General features: G+C 37.8%; 1 protein-coding gene across 3 annotated transcripts; it reads right to left on the bottom strand.

Moving 5' to 3' along the window:
• Positions 1 to 95: 95 nt before the first annotated feature.
• Positions 96 to 25250, bottom strand: PRKAR1A (protein kinase cAMP-dependent type I regulatory subunit alpha). Of its 3 annotated transcripts, none has more exons than XM_081315828.1 (12): positions 25118 to 25218; positions 22740 to 22808; positions 22142 to 22327; positions 18434 to 18607; positions 17628 to 17719; positions 16057 to 16118; positions 13520 to 13566; positions 11575 to 11733; positions 10039 to 10099; positions 8581 to 8702; positions 8079 to 8160; positions 96 to 442 (listed from the first exon to the last, which is right to left on the bottom strand). In XM_081315828.1, the coding sequence occupies exons 3-12, from the start codon at positions 22316 to 22318 to the stop codon at positions 219 to 221; spliced, it is 1200 nt and encodes a 399-aa protein (XP_081171954.1). In that variant the 5' UTR covers positions 22319 to 22327; positions 22740 to 22808; positions 25118 to 25218; the 3' UTR covers positions 96 to 218. The 3 variants fall into 3 exon arrangements, with proteins under 3 accessions (XP_081171954.1, XP_081171955.1, XP_081171956.1); XM_081315830.1 differs by lacking the exon at positions 96 to 442 and adding an exon at positions 3995 to 6391; XM_081315829.1 differs by lacking the exon at positions 22740 to 22808 and having other exon boundaries at positions 25118 to 25250.
• Positions 25251 to 25848: the final 598 nt, after the last annotated feature.

The following is a 25848-nucleotide window of genomic DNA, read 5'->3' as shown; positions in this document are numbered from 1 at the left end:
AGCAGCCCTTGGCAAAAGCAAGCCATGAAAATGTGCTGATGTGGCAGACATTCTGGCTCTAACCTAGTTTAGATAACCCCAGAAAGAAAAAAAAAGCAGGCATAGAAATGCTACTTTAATGCATAAAATTCCACATGTGTCAAGGTTGCCAAGGAAGGGGAAATTGCTCTTTCCTTTGTGTAAGGATCCATCAGTTTGGGATTGGGTTGTGGGTGCCTTCATATGGTGCCAAATGTCCTTGACAGCAAGGCAATGCATATAAGCTGCAATTTCACATTATAGCAATTGGCACTGAATTCTTTCCAGTCATTTGCTTTGGAATAATGAAGAATCTTGACTGAAGTCTCTTCGCCAGCTAGCCACTGTAGTAGTGCTTCTTTTTCATGCAGCAGCATCATAGTGGAAGCAGCACACACACACGTGGGAGCCTTCACTGCAAAGTCTGATGTAAAGAGTAGCAAACAGAATGTGGGTTGCAGCACTATGAGTAGAAGAAGGAAATATACCAAGGTAATCTACACCAACTCTAAAAGCGTTAGGAAACACATGGAAGTTGAAAACAGACTTTGCACCACAGTGCTCCTTTTCAGGGTGCCAGCCAGTTGCACACACTTCTAGGAATCTCCCATCCACTTGCTGACCCTCCCCCTCTTTTTTGCCAATAATTACCCTTCAACACTCTATAACAGGGCTTTTCAACCAGTGGTGCGGGTACCACCTGTGGTACATTGGCACCTAGCAGGTGGTACGCGACCATACTAGAAAAGTGGTAGCGGGTGAGGGGAATGAGTTGAACCGGTGGTAGCACCACACAAGCCTGAGCGAGATGGCTGGAGATGCAGGGCTGTCACAGCTCAGCGGAAGCGCCAGGATCAGTGCCGAGCTCCAGCTGCTTCTGCTGAGCCCAGAAGCGCTGATCAGCTGGACTGTTGCAGCATCTCCAGGGTCTTGTGATTTACATTCAGATGCTTGGCAACTGATTCATATTTATGATGCTCAGTGTCCCAGGGTCATGTGAAGTGACCAAAACCTGCTGCAACCACCCAGCAAGGGGGAAAAATAAAAATCAACCACCCCACCCCACCCCCGCTGCCAATCCTCAACAGAAATGTTCACAACAATGAAAACCTTGGACAGGAGGAAGAGCGCAGGCAGGCAGGCAGGTAGGCAGGTGTCTTGCTCAGCTGTGGCTTGGGGGCACTTTTTTCAGTGACATTGTAACTTCAGTCACTAAGTGAACTGTTGTAAGTTGAGGACTACCTGTACTTCACTTTTTTTTTTTGGTCAAGTTTTTGGCACCTTGCTAGGCAACTGGTGGTACTTGGATGTTGTCATATCCTAAAAGTGGTACAATGGGTGAAAAGGTTGAAAAGCCCTACTCTATAAGCAGGGTGTCAACTGACTATGGGTACCGATTTATTTTTTATTCCCCAGTTCTTTTAACTATCTGGCACCAGCAAGGGAAATATTAAGGCTAGTAGGTATGGCAGGTCTTCTGGTCTACATCGTGTCATCAAAGTTGTGTATGACGCTGCTGAACCCAAGGTGTTTCAGGAAATGAGTTATCAACGGTTTCTTTCCCTGGTAAATTTATGCAAGATCATTAAAATATAATTTTTTTAAAGTCTGGTCATCAGAACCATCCGCCTCACCCCAATACTTTGAAGTAAACTTGAGTTTACCCAGTGGTCCTTCAAAACAAGTTGATTTCTTTAGTACACCAAGGAATATTGACAATTCCACGAGTCGCTCCTAGTCCCTCCAGTAATTCCAAACATTTGTTGGTTTCACATTTGAAAATTATCTCTCTTGAAGATTTCTTGCATTTGATCATGGACATTAACAGGACACATACAGCCTATAGACATTGTTTCTGCTCTTTGTGTGTGTGGGAATCTGGACAGAGTAGACTGCCCCACCACCTGCAATGATTACTATTAAGCTTTTGGCAAAGTCATTCAGCATAGGAGGTATGGACTTACAAAGAGCAACAGAAGTTGAAAATCTAGTATCAATTCCTACCCGATACTGGACTTCCAGATGATTTTCCAAACCTGATCAGGCAATTTTCTGAAATTCCACAGCTTCACTATTACTATTACCCATGGAGGCTGAGAATTCTGGTCTAGGTATTTGCAGAGTACAAGCCAGGAAAAAAACATCAATTTGAGGTATAGCAACCGCTGCAAACCTCCAATTGCTCTTTGAAAGGATACTCAATCATTATTTCAACAACTTTGGGAAAAGTACATGGAGACACTCCATAAACTTTCCTGGAGGAAAATACTCAATATTTGAGTATCGTGTACATTGATAACCAAAGTTTACAATTTTTCATTTTCACTTCAGCTCAGTTACCATCTTTGAACAATGGTTCATCAAAGAGTATTAAATTGGTTATATTATTTACATCAATGTACAGTATTTCAGCTCCCTCTACTGATAGTTTCCGGATATGAAGATTTAAAACATTCTTTTAAAAAATTGTCTGGTTCAAAGGCCCATGGAATTAAAGGAATGCATCAGCATTGTCACTTTGGATCTGAGGCAGTAAAACCTGATCAGTTTCCATAAAGTACAGTCAATATCTCCAGTGGTCGATTTTTTTTGGCATTTTTCCATGTTTTTAATACTAACATCAATATGAGTTTAAAGAGTGGGTTTAAATACTAACTTGGTGTACTTGATCACTCATGAGTATATAAAAGTAAAAACCCAAGATGAATTTGTTGGCCATAATCAAACACTTGAAGTCTATCTACTTGATTATGAAAAGGAATAATAATCCCCTACAATACTGAACACCCTGAATACAGTGTTTCTTATCAAGTAATCTTACAAACTATTTACTTTTACGAATGTCAAGTTTTCTTGTGCTGTTTGATGCCAAAGCATCAGAAGATTCATTTATTTGACGGTCAGCCCTCAGTTCAACTTTAAATTTTAAAGTAGAGCCCATATTTATTAATGGCCCATTAATTAATCCGTAAAATATACTAACGATTGATTCAAACATTTGCTGGAATTTTTGATCTCTGTTTTGTTGACTACAATGCAATGGACCGGTTTGCACATTACACACTAAGCCATAAAAGGTACATCCACATTAAGCCCAAAACATGTAATTTTAAGTTTTAGTGCACTGTGTAAACCATGGCTCCATTTTCCATACAAGTTGTGTGTTTTTTTATGAATCCCACCAAATTTATATTCTGTATCAAAGAAAACTAGCCCTGACCATAATTTAACCCAAGTAGCTATTTTTCAAGGTGAAGCTCCTTAACAGAGATCCTAGGAAAATAGAGCGCAGAGAGAATGGCTGAGAGAGACAGGAGAAGAGCTACTATCCAGTCAATGGTCAAATAGGAGAAGCCTGATCTACTTTGAAGAGCTGACAAGTTCATGTTTAACAATATATAAGGAACTATGCTACATTGTTGTTGTTGTTAGCTGCGAAGTTGTGTCTGATCCATCACGACCCCATGGACAATGTTCCTCCAGGCCTTCCTGTCCTCTACCATCTTCTGGAGTCCATTTAGGCTCACGCCTACTGCTTCAGTGACTCCATCCAGCCACCTCATTCTCTGTCGTCCCCTTCTTCTATTGCCCTCAATCTTTCTCAGCATTAGGCTCTTCTCCAGTGAGTCCTTCCTTCTCATTAGGTGGCCAAAGTATTTGAGTTTTAGCTTCAGGATCTGGCCTTCTAAAGAGCAGTCAGGGTTGATCTCCTCTAGGACTGACCGGTTTGATCGCCTTGCAGTCCAAGGGACTCGCAGGAGTCTTCTCCAGCACCATAGTTCAAAGGCCTCAATTCTTTGGCGCTCGGCCTTTCTTATGGTCCAACTTTCACAGCCATACATTGCAACTGGGAAGACCTTAGCCTTGACTATATGATGCTATATTAAGTAAGGTAAAAAGTGAGTCGGTATCAGAAAAAAAGTAAGGCCATCCCCAGCTAGCCTTTCCAACCCAAGAATTAGCAGGGGAAGGGCCCAATAAAATGAAACACAGATTACATTTAAGAATTTAAATCATTTTATTGCTTTACCTGCCATTAGGACAATCTATAACAAAAGGAATATATTAGCACATACAGTAAGTCAGACTTAAAAGTCAGGTAACAATACAAAAATGGTCCTCTGGTTTACTATAGCACTCTAGGGCAGTAGATTTTTTTTTTAATTTGCTAAGGTGACCTAGCAAAACAGATTATCTTCGAAAGCCCTGAATGTTAGCTAAGGCAAACTATACCAACTGTGGATTCAAACATATTTAAATTGCACACAAAGGTAAAGCTTTAACTGTGATTAATATTTAACTCAGACATAGCTGGTTCATCTTAAAATCCTGTTGGTAAAACTACAAAAGGGAGTAAACAGCAAGCTAAAAAGACGCAGTAGTGAAACTTGATTAGAAAGCCTTATATAAAAAAATGTGCATTTTTCTTTAGCGCTTACATAACATTTAAAATCTTTTTGGTGCTTCAACAAGGATCAAATCAAGCTTCAAAAATAACAAAGGTATAAGGAAAAATAATCCCTGTAGGTTTAAACTGAATAGAATTTAGAGAAAAAAGTAACATGGATCTCTGAAGACTGCAGGTGGATATCCTTACCTTACTAAAGTGGTTAGGATAAGTAGAAGGAATTAACAATGTATATTTTACATTTAATCCAAATCCAGATATACGGACATATCAACGACTGCCCACAGATTTTTTCAAAAAATATGTTAAGGTTCCTATTCCTCCAACTACAAAGAATGATCAGCAAATGTTCTTCCAACAGCCAGCAAGTCAGAAAGGTGTATACCAGGTCCAATTGTCCGAGGGGAAGGGCTGCTAACCAGGCAAGTAAGATTTGTAAGAAATAGTTGCATAAACAATGCAAAACACTTGCTGCCACTCCCATATAAAGCTCTACAGTACTTTTCGATCATTTATGTTACAAATAAACTGACTTGCTTACATTCTCCAACTGTGAAATTCAATAAAGCTAGTGGGTAGCACCGAGTGCCACACAGAATATTGTTAACACAAACCTGGTAAAATACTGAAACACATTTCCAACTTGACAACAGGATTAACTTTCGAAAAATAGTTATTCCACTAGATCAATGAGAACGTGAGGCCAAACAAATTAGAGCATGTGTCTCCTTCCAGCTAAATATTTTAGGAGTTTGACAGGAAATAGGCATTGATTCTTCTGCTTCCTGCCTTTCATTTTAGCCAGAGTCCTATCATCTTCCTAAATTAGACTGTATATTCCATCCTGCACTGACCACCAGTTACATAAATAGCATCACTGAACTATCTGGTTCCAAAGTTAACAGGGAAGGCAAAGCTTGGAAAGGGCAGGCATAAGACTGCATACATAAGAATGCATCCTTCAGCTTCCTGTTTTAGATAGTGTGGATGGGGTGTTACAACTCACACTAGCTGAGGAGCAGTACACTAGTGTTAACACCTACACCTATATTGGTTGCCCTTTGAGAAAAATCAGGAGGCATATATTATAAATATTCACATCTGAGAACAGGCAAAACTTTTTGCTGTGCCAAAGATAGCAACACTTGGCAATAGTTGCCAAAACAAAAGCTTGTATACAAAAACCTGACAAACAATAACCAAGCCATCCTGAAATGGATACAGATGCACAAAACTATCAAACTTCTAACTCTGGTTTTACTAGAAGCTGATCTCAGTAAACTTTACCAAACATCACCCATATCCAGAACATTTTGCCAAGAGGTTGAGCTGAGAAGGTAAGTTTCCCTGTCTGAGAAAAGGACAGTAGAAAGTGATCACAACCTAAAAGGAACATGGGACTCTCTAGCAGAGAATGCACGTTTAGAATTTCCCACTGTTACATCCTTAACTCTACTGCAATAACCGCGGTGCTCAGGAATTGTTCCCAGCAAAAGGAATGGCAGTCACTGGCCATACTGGACAGTGTACATTGCACAGAGAGAAGCAGTAACAGTAAAAGTTTCCATACAATTCCCTATTTTCAATGGGGCTGGGAGCACCAAAACAATGCTCTTAAAATTTAAAATGCTGTGAAAAGCAACTGCTTTCTTCCCACCCCCACCCCTACCCCACCCCACCCCCACTCTCAGACAGACAGGAAGCGGCAATAGCCAGTAGCCGTGTGGCTCTGCACAAGAGTAATGAAAACAGTCTGCATTTGTGAAGCATGTATTTGAGAAGGAGGGAGACTTCAGACAGAGAGAGAGACAAAGCTGTTGTACTGCTGGATGTTCCGTTTCAGAATATCGGAGCATGGACCCAAGACACGCTCAAATCTGGGCCGATCAAGCTTTACACATTTTAAGGGGCCACGAGCAACAACAGTGGCGGCACGAGGACGATTCATTAGTAGAGCTATTTCACCTACAAGAAAAAGACATTTATTCCATATGGACCAATTAATGTAAAATTGATTAACTTGTGAACTGAACCAAAACTATGCTCTCTTTCATTATGAAAAAATAGAATAACTCTTGAACTACTGTAGCTACTTTTACTCTCATTAGTCCCTGCTAATGGGGTTTAGATAATTATGGATGGCCTGCCCTTTCCCCCCCCCCTTATCTCCTTAACAGGAAATATTTGGAAATGATTGTTGTGAAATTTCATTAACATAATATATTATGTATAATATTGTGCATTGTTGGCGTGTATGCTAACCTAGAGGTGGGCAACCTGAGGCTCTAAGGATATATGAAATCGTCAAACCCGATTTTTCAAGCTGCCTCCAGCAATGATTTAAAACTGGAGAAAACGTCTGACATTTAAAGACAGGAAACACAACTAAACCTTTAAAATAGGTTTTACAGACATTAAAGGAATAAAATCTCTCACAACCCCAAGGGTGAAAAAAACAGGAAAAAAATCCAAATCCCACAGGTTTTCCAGGATTGCTCTGCCCACTGTGGCTCTTATACAGGCAAAAAGCATACTGTAGACTTTAGTAACCCAAAGGTTGTCTATTCCTGCCTTAATATGAAGAGAGATGTGGTTCCTATCTGAGGACTCTCATCTGCCTTCAAATGAAAACTAGACTTTTCTTTCAAGCGAAAAGCTAGATCTTAGACATTATAAGTAAAATGTGTTAAGAATGAAGAGAAACCATTTCACTCCATTTATTTCCCTTAGGAGAATCACAGATTATTATTCAATGCAATTTTGCTTCACAACTCAACATTTGGGGAAGGCCTCACTTGTTTCCAAGTAATAGTGAATGTAGAAACTCTTTTCAAGCTCAGATGGTTAAGCATGTTCTTTTACAGTGTTGGGGAATTGTGTTTTAAAATAAAAAAATTATTTTCAGAACTTCCAATAGACATGAAATCTGGATTAACATACCATGTTTTGGATTCTCCCCACCCCCACCCCGATCCTTTTTTGAGATTTATTTGTAATGAAACACAACTGGCTTAACACCATTAGTGGTTACAGGTTTTCTACCTGTTGCTCATTGTTAGTTTAACATATATTAGAATATGTATTTTAGAAAATGATACAATTCTATATAGGGTTGATGGAAAAGTCAAAATTTGCCTCACTTCCCTCTTCTAACATTAATTTCAGAAGAAATGAGTTACCGGTATGCTAACTACAGTAAACAGAGGGCAGGAGACTGCCTTTTGCATACCAAGTGGCTTGCTAGTAATGTAATTGGGCTTTGAGGAGCTAGCAAGAAAGATCATCTTATGACAGACAATAAAATATCTAAATAGGCGAATTTTATTTCAATCAATTTCATGATGTTCCAATCCAAAGCTCTTATGACGGATTCCAAGCCAGAATTTAGGAAGATTGCTAAGGACATAAAGCTATTCTGTCATCAACAGCCAAGAAGAAAGTCTATCATCTTCACTAAAATCTATTTAGCTCTGAGGAATATTGCATCTTTTTCAAGTAACTTTTACTATGCAGATTAGTATCAGTTTGATGTCAACATTTCCTGCTGGAGCAATGTATTTCCCTGACTTAAGCACTATTAGCGAGACAGTGGATGGATAATACTGATATGCTTATGGGAGGTGGAAGGGATGGAAGACAAAGGAAAACTCACCAAAATAATCAGAGGGTGCAAGTCTGCCCACTTCAACAAATTCTTCATGCTCTGATCTGCGCTGCAACACAGCAGCTGTACCCTGTAAAGGAACCAGAGGGTGACTTTTTTTTTTCTTCTATGTGCCAAGACAGTTTCAACACAGATTCAGAAAGCAGAGGCATCTCCATTTAATAACTCAGATTAAACTGTTTCCATAACCCTTAAGACCTACTGAGAGAGGACGTGTGCCTGCACTTGCTGCCATAGATTACCCACAAGTCTGTTTTATAACCAAACTGAATATTCTTTCTGCTGTATCGTGATCAATAAATTAAATTTACTGAGAGCCATTTTAAACTCAGTGTCATCTTGCTAGTGTTTTTCTATACATTTTCAAAAATACAATTCGTATTTCATAAGGATTGGACTCTAATATTGCAAAAAAAAAAAACATTAAATCAAGAGAACCGAAGCTAAAGCTGTAACTATTTAACAAACAATACAAATTATGATTACTCACCTCTAATATAATGAAAAATTCATCTCCGGGTTCTCCCTGCACCACAATTTTTTGTCCATCTTCAAACTGTACCGGCTCTAATGCATCAGCCACTGTGAGACGTTCCCATTTGTCGAGGGATTCTGAATGAAAAGGTAACCATTTAAAGGCAAATTTTGCTAGGTTGCCAAGATTTATAATTAGGGTGTTTACTTCAAATGAGGGTTTTCTGCTCCTATCTACCCCAGCATCCATTTATGTAACCTGTTCAATCACAACCTCTCACTTTACTGTAAACAATTTAACATTCATTCACATCACAAATTTGGCAATTCAAATAATAATATTTCAACAATGCCCAAAGGGTTGTCAAGGTCCTTTATAGCAGATTAGGTGACTATGTTTTAATTAATAGGTCAGGAGTAAGATAACTGTGACCTGTCAAGTTACTGAAATACAAATTCCAATATCACTCAATACCAGTCACACTGTTGGGGCTGTTGGAAGTTAAGAATCTGCAACTTAATGAGGAAGTTTTAGCATAAACACTAGCAATTCTAATGGACATCCCTTTCTGGCAGTATGTTCCAGGTTCAATAAGGAGATTCTCTTTTCGCTCACAGAGCTGGTAATACTCCATAGAAAATGATCCAAAACAAACCCATTCTGTATCTGTGTTCTAAGAAACAAAAACGTTCCCTGAATCAAAGTCAAAATTAATTCTTAGGGTGGTGGGTTATTCAAAATATTATCCCTTCGTAATAGTTCATCAACATAAACAAGGTATTTTTAAAAATAATAATAAAGTGATCAGAAATTCTCTTTTAAAAATACCTAAACGCTTACAATAGACAATATTGTACGTAGATCAACATACAACAGATCCTTACAAGCAATACGTTTCTCGTATACAGTTGCTTTTCTTTATAGCAAAGTTGCACAACATTTGCCAATTTAATATGTAGCACAGAGAGATGTTCTGAAGCAATGTCTGGACTCTAAAATCCTGTTTTGGAGATAGGCTACACAAGTACATAAACAAATAAATGACATGGGCATAATTGTGCGCAAATACACGTAAGATATATAGGAAGCATAAAGATGCAGGAAAAGAGTTGAATGAAAAAATAAAAGACTGAAGGACACCAAACAAAACTGTGGAGGAAAATATTTAAGAGGAAGCAGTAGCTGACCTATGTGCTGAAGCACGTACAGAAATGAAATACATTTTCTGTTGTTTTTCAGCAATGCAAGTTAGTCAAAAGCCAAACTTTTGTCAAAAGAATGAAACCCCTGAATTTATGTCATTCAGGCTATTGACAAGGTGCAATCAGGATGATAAAGAGAACACCAATACAATACAATGCAAAATAATAAATAAAAAAGGAGAAGAGCAGCAACAACATATAGAATAACAAAATGCATGTAATATTCTATCTGCTCATGTACTAGTAACAGCAAGAAATTTGTCACACTTACCAAGTATTGACACTTTACTAAGAAACTCTTCATACATCTTTCTCTTCCTCAGTGTGCTACCCTGGAAGTTGGGGAAGAAAATACACCTGAAAATCAGTATTATCTCTATTTTGCTGTTTTAGGAAGCCAGAATACTCTCCTATCATGAGAGTATTAGTATTATTTCCGAGTTCTTGGTTTATTAGTTCCTTAATTGAATAGTTGTATAATAAATAATAGTTTAAGTGTATTATTTAGAGACCCAGGAGAGCAAAAAGATGACTTACATTTTTTAAAAAATAAATGAACATAATATGCCATATAGATAGTTACACTAAGTATCTATATGGCATATTATGTCCATTTATTTTTTAAAACATCAGTTCCACGTGCACCCATTTAGTTGTCAGTCCTGCTAAACTTGGGTGGGGAAAGTTTTTGGCCTTTAAGAGGCTCTTAATGTATAATACAAAAACAAAACCCCTCTTGGGACATGGATACCTGGTCCAAAATTCACAAATTATATTCCGTTCACAGCATCAAACAGTGCTGTTATGAGTATGGCTCTTTACATAGTGTAAAGAGAAGTTAAATTCCTTTTTTCTTTGCACTCTCTAGCCATCATGAGACAAAAGAAATTAACTATAAGCAAGAGTTCCTTATTTATTTCTGGCTGTTAAAATAATTTGTTTCCTTCAACCAGTATCTATTTAGGAACATCAATTTAGTTTACAGTTGAATAAATTAATTTTATTACAATGCTAATGATTGGAGTTTCATATCCTTCCCACTACATAAAAAGCATTCATTTAAAGTAAGATTTTGAGGCGCAAATAGATTAAATGGCAGATTAAAAAATGAAAAGCTCAAGTTGCTCAGCTTAAATGAGGTTTATGAGGTCAGGTTAGAGCATTACTGAGATTTCTGTAAAACCAGAACTCATTCAATATCATAGTTAATAATATGGCTGAAGACTTCTGAGAAAACTATTATGTCTGTGATTCACCTTTAACATTTACAATGCAGCAAGTGTGAATTTCAGAAACTGAGCTGTCAAGTCATTCATCTTCACCGATGAAAACAATAAATATGTTTGACTGGGATTTAGCAAGCTAAAATTGTACAAGTCCCACCGGAAGTGTGGAAATTAAAGAATTGTGCATTTCCGTATCACTTAGTATAAACAGCTAACTTGTGATATCTTAGATGAATTATTTTGGCATAAATGATTATTGTGAGAACAGAGTATTCTTGAGCAAAAAATTACAAAGCAGTATTATTCAGGAATCCTGATGAACAAGAACTTATCAAGTGAGGTTCAATTCTTAATCCTAAATTAAGCAGAGACATGGGCATTGATTTGATCGCTAACATAAACACACCTGTGTCACATCCAACATCCATTTTGTGAAAGGCTACGTTCAGATGAAGTGATCACTACTCAGTCGTTCTTCCTATCAGTTCATTATAACTCTTGCCATTTACTGATATACTTTCCCAAACACACCAAAGCGTGGTATAAATACATTGTTTTTTTCAAGACATTGAAATGCTTACCATAAGGATTCTCCTATAGCTATCTCGATCAATACCCCACAGTTTCACATTGGTTTTTGCTTTGACAGTCGCTGCTCGGGGTGTCCCATAGATCAGTGCAAGTTCTCCAAAGCTGCCCCCCTCCCCAACACTGGTGGCCCATTCACTGTTCACATAAACCTGGAGGAGGAATATATACACATTTATTTCAAAATATATTTTGTTTCAATTTTGGTAGGTACTTTGTTAATTCTAGTTTTTAAAAAAGAAAATCTTTTTTACATTCTGTTTTAAATTTTGTTAACAGCATTGAGGTATTTCCAGAACAGAGTGAAATCAAACAAATAAATAACATCTTAATAATTTCTCATGTGTTCCTAATATGCAAACACCAAGAGGTTGTTTCTGTCTGGAAAAATGCTTAAGCAATACTTGCATAATAAAAGGGTTCACTCTATTCATTTACCTCAATGTACTACCTAGGGTACAAGTTACTTTTTATTAATTATGTGCCATCAAGTAATTATTGACTCAGTGACCACATAAGAGGATGATCTGTCCTCAATCTGATCCCTCAGATCTTTCAATAACAAACCCATTGTCATTGGGTTTGCTAGACACCCTATTCTTCTTTTTCTCTCTTCATTTCAAAGCATTAAAAACCTCCAGAGAGCTAGATCTTCACATAATGTATCCGAAACATGGTAATATGAGCCTGGTCATTGTGCTTTGACTGAGAACTCTAGAACAATTTATTCTATGATCCATTTATTTATTTGGCTGCCCAAGGCATTCTCTCAAGAGTCTTCTCCAACAGCAAGGTTCAAGAGATCAATACTCTTTCTATGCCAACTTTTCAAAGGTATTACTAGGATTTTTTTTCTCACTGCTTATAGACTGCTCCAATCTAAATGGCTTTAGCTGTATATACACATAGTCCTTGACGTACGACCACAACTCAGCCTGATTTTTTTTATCCTAAGCAAGGCAGTTGTTAAATGAGTTTTGCCCCCTTTTACAACCTTTTCTGCCACAGTTGTTAAGCGAATCACTGCAGTTATTAAGTGAATCATACCATCATTAAGCAAATCTGGCTCCCCTCATTTACTCTGTTGTCAGAAGCTAGCTGGGAAGGTTACATATGGTGATCACATGGGACAGGGCAACTTCATGAACGCATCCCAATGGCCAAGAGCCCAAATTTTGATCACGTGACCATGGGGATGCTGCAATGGTCATAAGTTTGAAAACTGGTCATAAGTCATTTTTCCCAGTGCCGTTGTAACTTGAAACAATTACTAAATTAATAAATTCAAGTCGAGGACTACCTGTATGTGAGCAATCCAAACAGTGAACGTTTCAATATAGTAAAACAACCCATTCAATAGAGATGTACAGGGATATCGCAAAACAATAAAAAGTGGTACATGCCAATAGAGGGCCCAGGTTTTGCTGAAATGAAATCATTTTGAGAAAGTTCTTGAGCACAAGAATGGGGGTGAATCCTGCTTTCAGGAGGGAACATTGTGCCATTCAGTGGGAATTACTACTGAAGAGACCAGTCCCTTTAATTCCCCATAGGATGGGGAAACCCAGACCAAGCTCTTCATTTTTAAAATTAAATTTATTAAATGTATATGCTGCCCAACTCCCAATGACACTTAAGTTGTTTTTGTTCATACTTTTCATTCCTGATTCTTTTAATCATAATTTTATAAGCCATGATTAAAATAAACTGCTTAACACAGTGAAAGCACCAACCAATGTCTTAATTTAGTCTCAACAGTAGCCTGTGCTATATGAAAACGTATCAGAAAATGCATGGCAAGTTTAGAGAAAGGCAGACCACAAATCCCAACTGGTTATTTGTATTGTATTTAATAATCATGACCATCTTTAACATTACATGTATTAAAACCATGCAATGGCACTAGATTAATATATTTATTTAAGGAAAAAAACTTACATCCATTTCTCCTTGATCAACAACATAGAAGTTATCTCCTTCATCACCTTAAGAAAAAAAAAGGATAGTGTGTGAAATAACTTTTCTAATTCTTTAAAAAGCATTAGCGATGTGCCTTTTAATTCCAGCATCAATAGAACATTTTAGATCAACATTCCAATCAACATAATACATACAATTACAATTTTATATTTGGCATAATTTTAGAATAGCCAGTACTTCCTTCAGTTTCTGGTGCAAATTCACGTAAGTTAAACTTTGTATTCCATGTCTAACTATTAATAAAAAGATGGAGCTATTCAGCCACGATTGGATAGTTAAGGATCAACCAGCTTCCCTCAAGAGAGTGTAAAAGCTTCTGCAAAAAGCAATGCTGGCTGCTATTTGTTTTTAATGCTTGATATCCCCAACCTTAACCAATTTACCAAGTTTATCAAAACATTACCAAGGTAAAATAACTTACATCAGAAGAAACCCTAATATACTGAATAGTGAACACAGGTAGTCTACAACCAAAATTGTGCCCAAAATTACCTGTTGCTAAGTGAGACAGTTGTTAAATGAGTTTTGCCTCATTTTATACCCTTTCTTGCCACAGATGATAAGTGAATCACTGCAGTTGTTAAGTGAATCTGACTTCCCCACTGACTTTGCTTGTCAAAAATTTGCAAGAGGTGATCATATGACACTGGGACACTGCTACCATCACAAATATGAATCAGTCACCAAGTGTCTGAAGTTTGATCACGGAGATGCTGCAACGGTCATAAGTGTGAAAAAGGGTCATAAGTCACTTTTTTCAGTGCCATCGTAACTTCAAATTATCACTAAATCAACTGTTGTAAGTCGAGGACTACCTGTAACATCTTTGGAACATCTTTCTTTATCAAGTCTACAGGGAGTGCAGAATTATTAGGCAAATGAGTATTTTGACCACATCATCCTCTTTATGCATGTTGTCTTACTCCAAGCTGTATAGGCTCGAAAGCCTACTACCAATTAAGCATATTAGGTGATGTGCATCTCTGTAATGAGAAGGGGTGTGGTCCAATGACATCAACACCCTGTATCAGGTGTGCATAATTATTAGGCAACTTCCTTTCCTTTGGCAAAATGGGTCAAAAGAAGGACTTGACAGGCTCAGAAAAGTCAAAAATAGTGAGATATCTTGCAGAGGGATGCAGCACTCTTAAAATTGCAAAGCTTCTGAAGCGTGATCATCGAACAATCAAGCGTTTCATTCAAAATAGTCAACAGGGTCGCAAGAAGCGTGTGGAGAAACCAAGGCGCAAAATAACTGCCCATGAACTGAGAAAAGTCAAGCGTGCAGCTGCCAAGATGCCACTTGCCACCAGTTTGGCCATATTTCAGAGCTGCAACATCACTGGAGTGCCCAAAAGCACAAGGTGTGCAATACTCAGAGACATGGCCAAGGTAAGAAAGGCTGAAAGACGACCACCACTGAACAAGACACACAAGCTGAAACGTCAAGACTGGGCCAAGAAATATCTCAAGACTGATTTTTCTAAGGTTTTATGGACTGATGAAATGAGAGTGAGTCTTGATGGGCCAGATGGATGGGCCCGTGGCTGGATTGGTAAAGGGCAGAGAGCTCCAGTCCGACTCAGACGCCAGCAAGGTGGAGGTGGAGTACTGGTTTGGGCTGGTATCATCAAAGATGAGCTTGTGGGGCCTTTTCGGGTTGAGGATGGAGTCAAGCTCAACTCCCAGTCCTACTGCCAGTTTCTGGAAGACACCTTCTTCAAGCAGTGGTACAGGAAGAAGTCTGCATCCTTCAAGAAAAACATGATTTTCATGCAGGACAATGCTCCATCACACGCGTCCAAGTACTCCACAGCGTGGCTGGCAAGAAAGGGTATAAAAGAAGGAAATCTAATGACATGGCCTCCTTGTTCACCTGATCTGAACCCCATTGAGAACCTGTGGTCCATCATCAAATGTGAGATTTACAAGGAGGGAAAACAGTACACCTCTCTGAACAGTGTCTGGGAGGCTGTGGTTGCTGCTGCACGCAATGTTGATGGTGAACAGATCAAAACACTGACAGAATCCATGGATGGCAGGCTTTTGAGTGTCCTTGCAAAGAAAGGTGGCTATATTGGTCACTGATTTGTTTTTGTTATGTTTTTGAATGTCAGAAATGTATATTTGTGAATGTTGAGATGTTATATTGGTTTCACTGGTAAAAATAAATAATTGAAATGGGTATATATTTGTTTTTTGTTAAGTTGCCTAATAATTATGCACAGTAATAGTCACCTGCACACACAGATATCCCCCTAAAATAGCTATAACTAAAAACAAACTAAAAACTACTTCCAAAAATATTCAGCTTTGATATTAATGAGTTTTTTGGGTTCATTGAGAACATGGTTGTTGTTCAATAATAAAATTAATCCTCAAAAATACAACTTGCCTAATAATTCTGCACTCCCTGTATACTATAAAAAAAATAAACAATTACGTGAGCCAATACCTTAGAAATAAATTCCAATCAAAAAAAATGAATCACATACCTTGCTGTATCACAGTCTCACCAGCAATATAAGTGACTGGAAACATCGCATCAAATATATCACTGAAAGAGTATAGATTCACTTAGCATAAAAGGAAAAAGTGGAAAACATTTATGCTAATATTGTTAGTTATGACTAAGTTATCAGAAAGAATGGTTTTTATGAGTAGTCTAGATTTGGTCTTTTTTTACAGCTGACATTCATTTGCTGAACTGAGGTGTTCTGTTATTTCTTACCTCATTCCATTTTCATAATGGAATCTGTAACGTGAACAGTCCACTTTGTTTTCAATTTTTCAATTCTAAGACAACCATAATGAACACCATTTTGTTAAATACAACTAAAAACTGGCTTTGCCAAAAAAACAACAACAACTGCTGGATAAGTTAGAGAGAGACTCATAGTATTAAAAATATCCATGCAGCCTTATATGGGTAATAGCTAGCTTAGTTTGATTAAACAGCAAATTCCAAACTTAAATTCATAAAGCAATATTTATCTGAGTTGAAAACTAATTTGAGAGTACTAATTGTACCAAAGGACAATGATAAGATTTTTCTTCTCTAATCTTACAATTCGCCTTTAGATATGTTTTTAGTCTTGCCTAGGAAGTAAAAAAGTAGATTGCAAACACCGGGAGTGACACGAGGTTATTATAATGCCCTATGGAATACAGAGTCTAGGAGGAATATTCCATAGACAGAACCTCCTGAGGATACAAAAGCAAATACTTATGAGATTTTCCCATATTCCCCCCCCCAAAAAGACACTTTGGTTAAGGCAGTGTATCTACACAGTTTGAAGGCTCTTTTATAATCGGGAATCAAGCAGATAATCTGCTCATTTCAGAGAATAATTAATTCTATTAAAATTAAAGCAAATGAAAATAACTCAGAACAAGTGACTGCAGCTTGAAGATTCCAGAGTTCTAGATCCTCAATTTTTGGATTTTGGACTGAAAAAACTTTGAGCAGGCAAGCTGTCATCCTCTTTTGGACGCAGCAGTTACAAAGCCTGCTGCATTCAAAACAGAACAGTAGTTCCAATGCAGCACAGTCTTGTTTGCTCTGCACACAGAGCAATCCACACTTTCCATTCAATGTGCATCTGTCAATATAGAATGAGTCAAAACCAAGTTCAATTTCAGGCAGGTTAAAAACTGCAATTGAGAACCTTGCCTTTTACCTCTAAAAATTTACTTTTCAGGCAAAAACCAATGAGGAGTATACATTGAGTATACATTAGTCTTGCCTAGGAAGTAAAAAAGTAGATTGCAAACACCGGGAGTGTTTGCAATCTACAGGAGATTGCAATCTACAGGAGTATTATTTAAAGTTAGAAACTTTAAATAATTTAAATATTTTAAGTAATTAATTCTAAAAGCTATACACTGGATTTAAGTTCAGTTTTACGTAAGATTAATACAAGAATTTTTGCCTCAAAACAAATTTAATGAATTCAGCTGGAAAAACCTTAGTTTGATGTTAAAAAAATTACACAGCCCCCAAATCCACTGGAAAATCCTCGATACCTGTTCAGTCTCTAGTTTGATTTAAATGAAGAGACCCTACCTTCTTTCGTTGTCATCAAGATGGGCAAAGAGCACATTCTTCTCAATAGCTTTCGCCAAGGCAGCCATAGTTTTATAATCCTTTGGAATAACCTGCGGTATGCAAGACACCCAGAAAGTTTTAGCTGAAGACATTTTAAGTGAATTTATCATTCATCCCTGAATTTAACCTTTATTTGACAGAATCATATACCATTTGTCCGAAGAGGTAAGTTTAATCTAACATGATATATTTATTAATTTGAAAGAAAAAAAATTACCAATGATCAAATGTATTGTTTTGCCAAAGTTCTGAATACAAATTCGGGGGGGAAAAATTAATGAGTTATTCTTCCCAAAAGAATAGCAAATCTATTGATATTTACAGAAAAAAATAGCAGAAGTCCAAAAATACAGAAAAATATTTGCCATTCGTTACATTAACAATAGTGTCTTAGAAACCATCTCCTGAACTTCCAATAATTTAGAACATGATGATTTTGCTGGTGAGATAAAATGAATAAAGCAACAAAATCTATGTCTTACTCTTCCCTCTTGCTAGCATAATGGCACCAAAAAACCAGTCAACATTTTAATGAATTTCTCATAATTCAGGTTCTTAAAGTCAGGCTTTGTATAAACTATACAAAAGCCTTATAGATCAAAAGATGGTATCACAGGAGATCTAATGTCGGGAAAATGTGAGATGAAATCATACAATAGAATCAAAGATAGCTTGTCTCCTCAAACAGGTTCCAGAAGCCCAAGCATGGAGAAAATAATATACAAGTCATGAAGTAAGGCTTATACAAAATATCGAAGCAGCACCTTTCTAACATAAGAGGCAGCATCCTCTTCAGTGTAAACTTCTGCACTAATGGCACCACGCCTTCTGCGACCTTTAACCACGGGGTTCATTGGTGGTGGTGGAGAAATTTCATCTTCACGGGAATCTGCGCGAGAGCTGGCTTTCTGCTGACTGATAAACTGCTTTGTTTCTTCCTAGAAGGAAACAGAAATTTAAGCCACATAGATATTAGTCTATTTCTTCTTCCTTATTTGGCTTTACAAAACTCATACGCCATGACGCATATATAAATTATATTGTTCAAACTGGATCACATAATAGAAACCAAAATTCATTCTTGTCAACTATCTTGTACTTAGAATTGCCTAAAGTTATTACTGATTCTTCGGTGAAGTCATTTTAAGCTGCCAAGTACATATGAATACTTGAACTGAAGATTAGTTAGTTAAGTTACTGAATCAATAGGGTGACCTAGGCTTTGATACAATCACACTGCATATTGCATTAACATTTAAAAAGGGAAGAGATACTTATACACCTCTACAATTTTAGAACAATCTGCATACCCTTCTACAATTTAGAAAAAAGAGAGGCAATTTATGAATCCTGAAGCCCCAATGATGTAAAAAATCTTGTCATTACCTGCTAATTTTTAAAACATAATGCTGAAATTCCTATCTAGCAGTTTGCATAAAGTGACAAGTAGAGTCTGTGCAATGGTTTTGTAACTTTTAAAATAAAAATAATTTAACATTTTAATCAATTTTAATTACAATCATTTTAAAATCATAAAAATATAACATTTTTGTAAATTAAAATGTTATATTTCACACATGACAACAGAAAAAAGAGACAATTAGCAACTTACATGTAAAACAATATATAAATTTATGAAATTTGCTGGTTCAACATTGAATGTCTATTTTTGAATACAATTACTATCCTATAAGTAGCATATTAAACAAGCAACAAAACCAACAATTCAGATCTTGAAAGAACATGCCAGCATGTTGTATAGTAGCATAGTGGCTGTTTTAGTAGACAACATTTTGAGAATTAAGATGGGTTAATTCTCTCATGATAGAGAATAAGGTATCAATGAAAAATGTGCAAGAATGTATCACAGCTATGTGCATAAACAGGATTTTCTTTTAGATCATGGGTACATTTGAGAGTGAAATCTCAATCAGAGGGGGGAAAATATTAATTATTCATGGCAATCCATTAAAGCAGATACTATAGTATTACAACAATTTATATAATTGCCATATATGCAAATTATGTCATTGTCATCATGCAATCTATGTTAAATTATGCAAATGATGTAAATCATCATGGAAATTTGGGGTGTTACTTATAAAACTATTACACTGTACTATTTATACTTACTGGAACCAATTTTTGATTAAAATAAAAAGTATCATTTTAAATATTTTATCAAACATGAGACCAATAGTTTTAAAATAAACACACTTTCCTTATGTATCAGTCCCTATTCAAAGGACTCCTGCTTAAAAAAAATAAACTAAAAATCAGTACATTAATCTATTGGTTTGATACAGTGCACTTCAAAACATTAAATTGCAATGAAGAATTTTATCTGTAAGAGAAACCTCCACTGGATCTAGAAAAAAAGAATTTTACTGGTTGCCTCTTCTTCCCTGACACAAATGGGCACTAGGGGATAAGTACGTAAATAGAAGAATTCAGATTCATGGTAGTGTGCAGTGAGATAGTCCTTTCGGCTGGCACAAGACATCTGTGAATCCAAGCCAGGAACTTAAAAGCTCACACTATCACTCGACTGCCTTTATAGAACTACATAATTCAATGTTTGGATCTAGCCAAATTCAAAGCTGCATGGATCACAAGAATCTTACCCATCAAAGTACTGTTTATGTATCAAACCTTAAAGGGTGAATTAAAAGTACTTGTACTTCTACGCAAAGCAAAGCATATGTTTTCCAATATTATGTCCCAAGAGTCTTAAATGTATTAATCTAACAATTCAGAGTGACTACAGAAAAACGCTAAATATTGGTCTTGTGATATGCCTTTAGATAATCAACTGCTATGCCATGAATGTTGCTGACCTTCTCTCCTTCCACAGAATGTTGACATAGAGATGGGAGAAGCTGTTACTGAGACAGCAAAGAACAAGAAGAAAATATTACTGTAGCCATGTTGAGCAGTAAACACAATTTATGTATATGGATCTTTTTGAATGTGCATAAAATGGTTGCAGTTATGCAAAATGTTTAACCAACAGATACAGATTTAGTAACTGCACATGCATATATATTAAGGTAGATTAACATATATGCAACTGGACTTTTTGTATACCTTAGCATCTTGCATAAACTCAACCCACTTTCTTAATTAGTTCTATTTATGGCATGTGTCCCTAAAATAGTTAATTCTGATTGGCAGGTTCCATGAATAGTCACTCAATATGTTCAAACCAGAAGATCATATTTTAAAAAGAATGTCAAAACCAGATTCTAGAATTATAAGCATAAACAATGCCATATTTCTATGACAAATCTTATGGAGTTTTTCTTCTTAGCAACATATTAACATTATAATTTTTTTCTTTGCTTGTTGTCCATCCACAATTCAGTCATGCTGGCTGCATTCATATTAAGTCATAATGTAGTCTGTTTGAAATTACTGTTTTGTCTGAAAAGCCTGTTTTTTTGTAAACAATGTTTATGCCTTAACATCATTTACCAATTCTTTCACACAATATGCTAAGCCAAATCATGATTTGGGGTTGATATGCTGTGTGTATCCCCTTGCTGAGTTTGTAATCCTTGCTTTAAGGCTTATTATGAAGTCTGAAGTTAGCTATTTTGATTTCTTCAGCCATGCCAAACCCAATTTATTTGAAGAGAGTGTAAGACTCAACAAAATGAATGAAAGCATCATCTTCACTCCCATTAAATAAAATGGCACCAACTTCATGTATATTTGTTTGTATGCAAGGCTTATAGTTTTCTCCAATCAAAATTGACTCTGAGCAGCATACAAACCCTCAGCATTAAGAAGAATCAGATGTAACTTCTCATTTACCAAAAAAATAGTACAGTGCATAGAACAATTATAATCCTAATCTCTATAAATTTCTGCACCACAGAATACTCAGATACTGTACAATCAAAGTTTTTCTGCCTGCCAATGGTAATAAATAATAAAGAGTTTTCTATCTTCCAATGATTCTTTCCAGTGCTTTTTTTGTAAAAGAAAAAGGTGCCGGAACACACACATGCCTTGCCTACCCTACAAGGTTCCATCCAAAAAAGGTGCCGGAACTCCGTTCTGGGCGTTCTATGAGGAAAAAAGCCCTGATTCTTTCCATTTTGGACTATAATATGCTTTTCATAGGCCAAGCCTTTCCTGTCCAGTTTGAAAACTGATGTTGAACTTGATTTTAAGAATATATTTGAAGGTTTTGTTTCTATGTGGGAAAAGCAAAGAGCTAAAATATTCTAAATAAAAATCTCTTAAAGCAAAGAGAGTTGCTATGAGTATGATAAAAACAATCCAGAATCTTATACAAAGGGATCTGCCTCTGTAATTTCCTCAAAGTCTGTTCTTATTCACATTTTAGAGAACTAAATAATGCTGTACTTTTTTGAAATGTTGATGTGCTCTAGGTCAAGCATAGGATTTGTCATTATTTTGAGAGTGGCTTTCTATTTTTTGTCTTTCTTTTATGAGGTGTTTACCTTTTCCAGTCTTTCAAAGTATTCCCGGAGGAAGCCCATAGGTCTCTCAGGTCGCACTGTGCAAAGCTGGACAATGCAATCTTTCAGGAGTTGCTGGATGTTATGTTTTTGGACATAGTGCTCACATTCACGGAGGCTACGTTCTTCTTCACTGCTGCTACTGCCAGAGGCTGCCATTGCTGGTATCTGAAAGAAAACATATTTGAGACACTTTAACTTCCATCGCAACCTTAGTGTACTAGTAGTGTACACTAAGTATATTAGACTTATGTCCCTCAGCAAACATTGCAGTTGAACACTAACTTATTTGCAGACCTAATAGTTGGTTATAATGTGGGAAAAAGTCAGAAAAAAATTAAAGCATAATTCAATCAAAGCCCATGTTCAATTATCTTAAGAATTTCAGATACTAAGCTGCTTCCAACAACGAACATGAGGGTAACATAATAAGTGAAAATAAATGATTTTACTAATGGTAGCTCCCAAGAAAAAACTGATTGGAAAGAAAGCTGCTGTAATTAAATTAAAATATTCATTAGTGGTTTTTCTAAAAATAATTATGGAAATAAAGAGTACATTTCAGCTGATCACCACTTACTTGAGATGAAGTCAACAGCAACTACAGGTATGCACACAATTTGCAGGAGACTGTTAATCCCAGTATCACCTTTCAAAACGGAAGTAAGAAAGTGAATAGCTGGAACACCCCAAAGTCCTATTAATACATGCTTTCCTGTGACATATTTAGATACATGATTATATTCCTACAGTTATAAACACATGTCCTGGATTTCCATAGCTGAGGATAATTTGCAGATTAAATTAAAAAAATGAAGATGCTGAATAATTTCCCCTTCAAAACACTGTATTCTTGTCAATCCTTGCAGAGTTACAGTAAACTTTTTTCTGGTTGAACAGCACACATATATTTAGATGGCATTTACAATCATATTGCCTTAAATTCTATAGTATCAGCTGGCTCTTCTGTTTTGACAACTTGCATAATAAAGGTCAGTAACACAGCTTTATTAAATGTCCAAGAATTACTCTGTAGCTCTATAACAGCTTGCAAATTAATCTGTGGAAAAAAAACATTCACACTCTTGACACGCAGCAGCAGACAACAGTGCAAAAACTAGACAGAAACTTTTTTCTCAAGTACTTTGTGTGGCATACCAAGTAGAAGTCATCCCATTTTTATGTATAATTCACCTTAAGAACAATGGTAATATATTTTTACACATACTATATCAAGTGAAATGTCAATTGCATAAACAATTTTGTTTTCATCAGTATTTGCAATATGAAGTAAATGGATTCAAAGTAAAACCCGTCTAAATTCATTGCAATTAAATTCTGTTTTCAGACAAAGAAAATGTATGTGCCAGCTATGTGAATAGAGATTTAAAAAATGAACAAAAATCTAATCTAAATATGAAAAGATTCTAAATGAGTGACAAAAGAAATCCTCCATTTTACTGAAATAATGCTGCATACCTGAAGAATAGACTATTACAGGGCCCTAATAACTTTCAACAGCCTGAACCACTTAACATATTTCAAGGTAATTCCCTATAATTCTCCTAAGTGTGTGTGTGGGGGGGAAGCAACTGGGGAGTTACAAAATGCTCTGTTAAAAAGTAACTGTTCATTCGCCAGGACGGGAAAAACCAAGATATTCAAGAGATCATAAATTATAGGCTATATTAAACTTAGCAGTTTTTATCTATGAAAACAGTCTCTCTCATTTTATCCAAGGACTAGTCATTAAAGTTAGATGTCCATTTCTATCAGAAGGAGACAAAATGCTGACAAAATCTGGAGGATGTCATGATTTTTACTACAGTATAAAAAAATGATACAGGACCTTTCCCCATACCCATAGGAAAGCACCTTATGCAATTTCAGGCAAGTTGCAGCGACTCTGGGTGCGATCGATCTGATTTTTCTATAGGTACTTATGAGTGCAAATATAGCACAACATAAAGCATTCTGGAAAAGACCCAACAAATATGCCATCAAAACCTATAAAATCAATCTAAACTTTTGGCATTCTTTACTCTGTGTGTGTGTGTGTGTTTTCCTGCAATTTTCCTGAGATCATTGCAGTCAGCATTAACTAGGTCTGCAACCACACTAAACTATGTAGTAAATTGCTAAGGGTTTGCTTTTAATATAACATGACCTAGAGATACCCTAAAATAAATCAAAACATTGAAAACAGCAATCCAAGCGTTAGTTTACCTTTTAACAAGGCCATTAAAACTCCTTTTTTTTAAACACAAACAAGGCCTGCATTAATCAATTCTATTCTCAATACAGTACAATCCTGCCTTCTCAGGCAAATACAAAGTCTGTTCCTAAATGGAAGAGCTGAGTGGCTTATTATTATTTTTTTAAAAAGATGTCCTTCCCCCGCCCCCCCCCCCCAAACAATCCCTCAGTTAGTGGCAGCAAAGCCTTCCTCACGTTTGCCTCAAGGGTCACCAGCAAAAAAAACAAACCAACCCAGCCAGCCACTACTTCAAAGCAGGGCTTCCTCCCCAATTCCTTCTGGCTCCGTGCCTGTGCGGCGACATCTCCCGGGAGCCGCGCTGATGCTCCCTCCGCTACCCACGGCGCTCCTCGCGTGCAGAGCCGCCGCTCCTTGTCTCCCGGTCCCCGCTACAAAGCCAGGCGCAGCGCGGGACCCGCCGGCGCCCTGCCCCGCTTCGTACTTTGCAGCGTCCCCCCGCCCGAGCCCCTAACCTCGTCCCCAAGACCCTCAACGGTCCTCCGCCGCCGCCGCCGCCGCTCGACGGTTTCCCCTGAGGCGAGATCTGAATTCAACGGAGGCCTCGAGCTCCTCGCGTCTCCCGGCGCAAAAGCCGCCTCAGCCGAGCGCGCCTCTCAGCGGGCCTCGCTGCAGCCCTCGCGCAGCTGCGCCCGAAGCCTCCCCCCCCCTCGGGAGCGACTCGAGGCCCGGCCCCGACTTACCCCGGGTTCGAGCGGCGACTGACTGCCTGGGCCTCTCCGCGATGGGCAGCCCCCCTCCTCCTTGTCCCGATTTGCGGCCTCCCTTCTCTTTCTCGGCAATCGCTCCCACCGGAAACCCAGCTCTCTCCGCCAATCAGCGCTCGGCGTGACGTCAATGAGCCTCGTTCTCACTCGCCGAACCGTCCCCCTGGCAACCTTAAAGGGGACGCGCCACGTTCCGTCTCTTTCCCCCCCCCCCCGCCCGCCGCTATAACAGTAGCAGAAGCCAGAGCGAGAAAGAGATGAGGGGGAGGGGTAGGGGGGGGGAGGAAAGCCGCTGCGCGCAATTGCTGGCTTTTCCTTTAATTCCCGCTGACGTCAGACTGCGGGTTGAAAAGGCACCGTCGCCCTCCCCTTTCCCCGATCGTGGAGCACGAGGGTTGGCGAGGGGGGGGCGGGAGATGTGCCTTAGGAAGGGAGACTGGAGCCGTCGATAACGGTGGCGGAGCGTCGGCTTGGCTCTTGCAGCGGTTGCAGTAAACCAGGGGTCTTCAAACTTGGCCCTTTTATGACTTGTGGACTTCAACTCCCAGAATTCCTCAGCCAGCTTTGCTGGCTGAGGAATTCTGGGAGTTGAAGTCCACAAGTCATAAAAGGACCAAGTTTGAAGACCCCTGCAGTAAACTGTGCATCAGTGTAAACAATGGCATAAAAGCAGCTGCCGATTGCTTGCTGGCAATTTGTTGCGGCGA

This window comes from Vipera berus (assembly GCF_964194415.1).
Source record: "Vipera berus genome assembly, chromosome: 2".
NCBI lineage: Eukaryota > Metazoa > Chordata > Lepidosauria > Squamata > Viperidae > Vipera > Vipera berus.
This window is presented reverse-complemented; position numbering and strand designations above follow the sequence as displayed.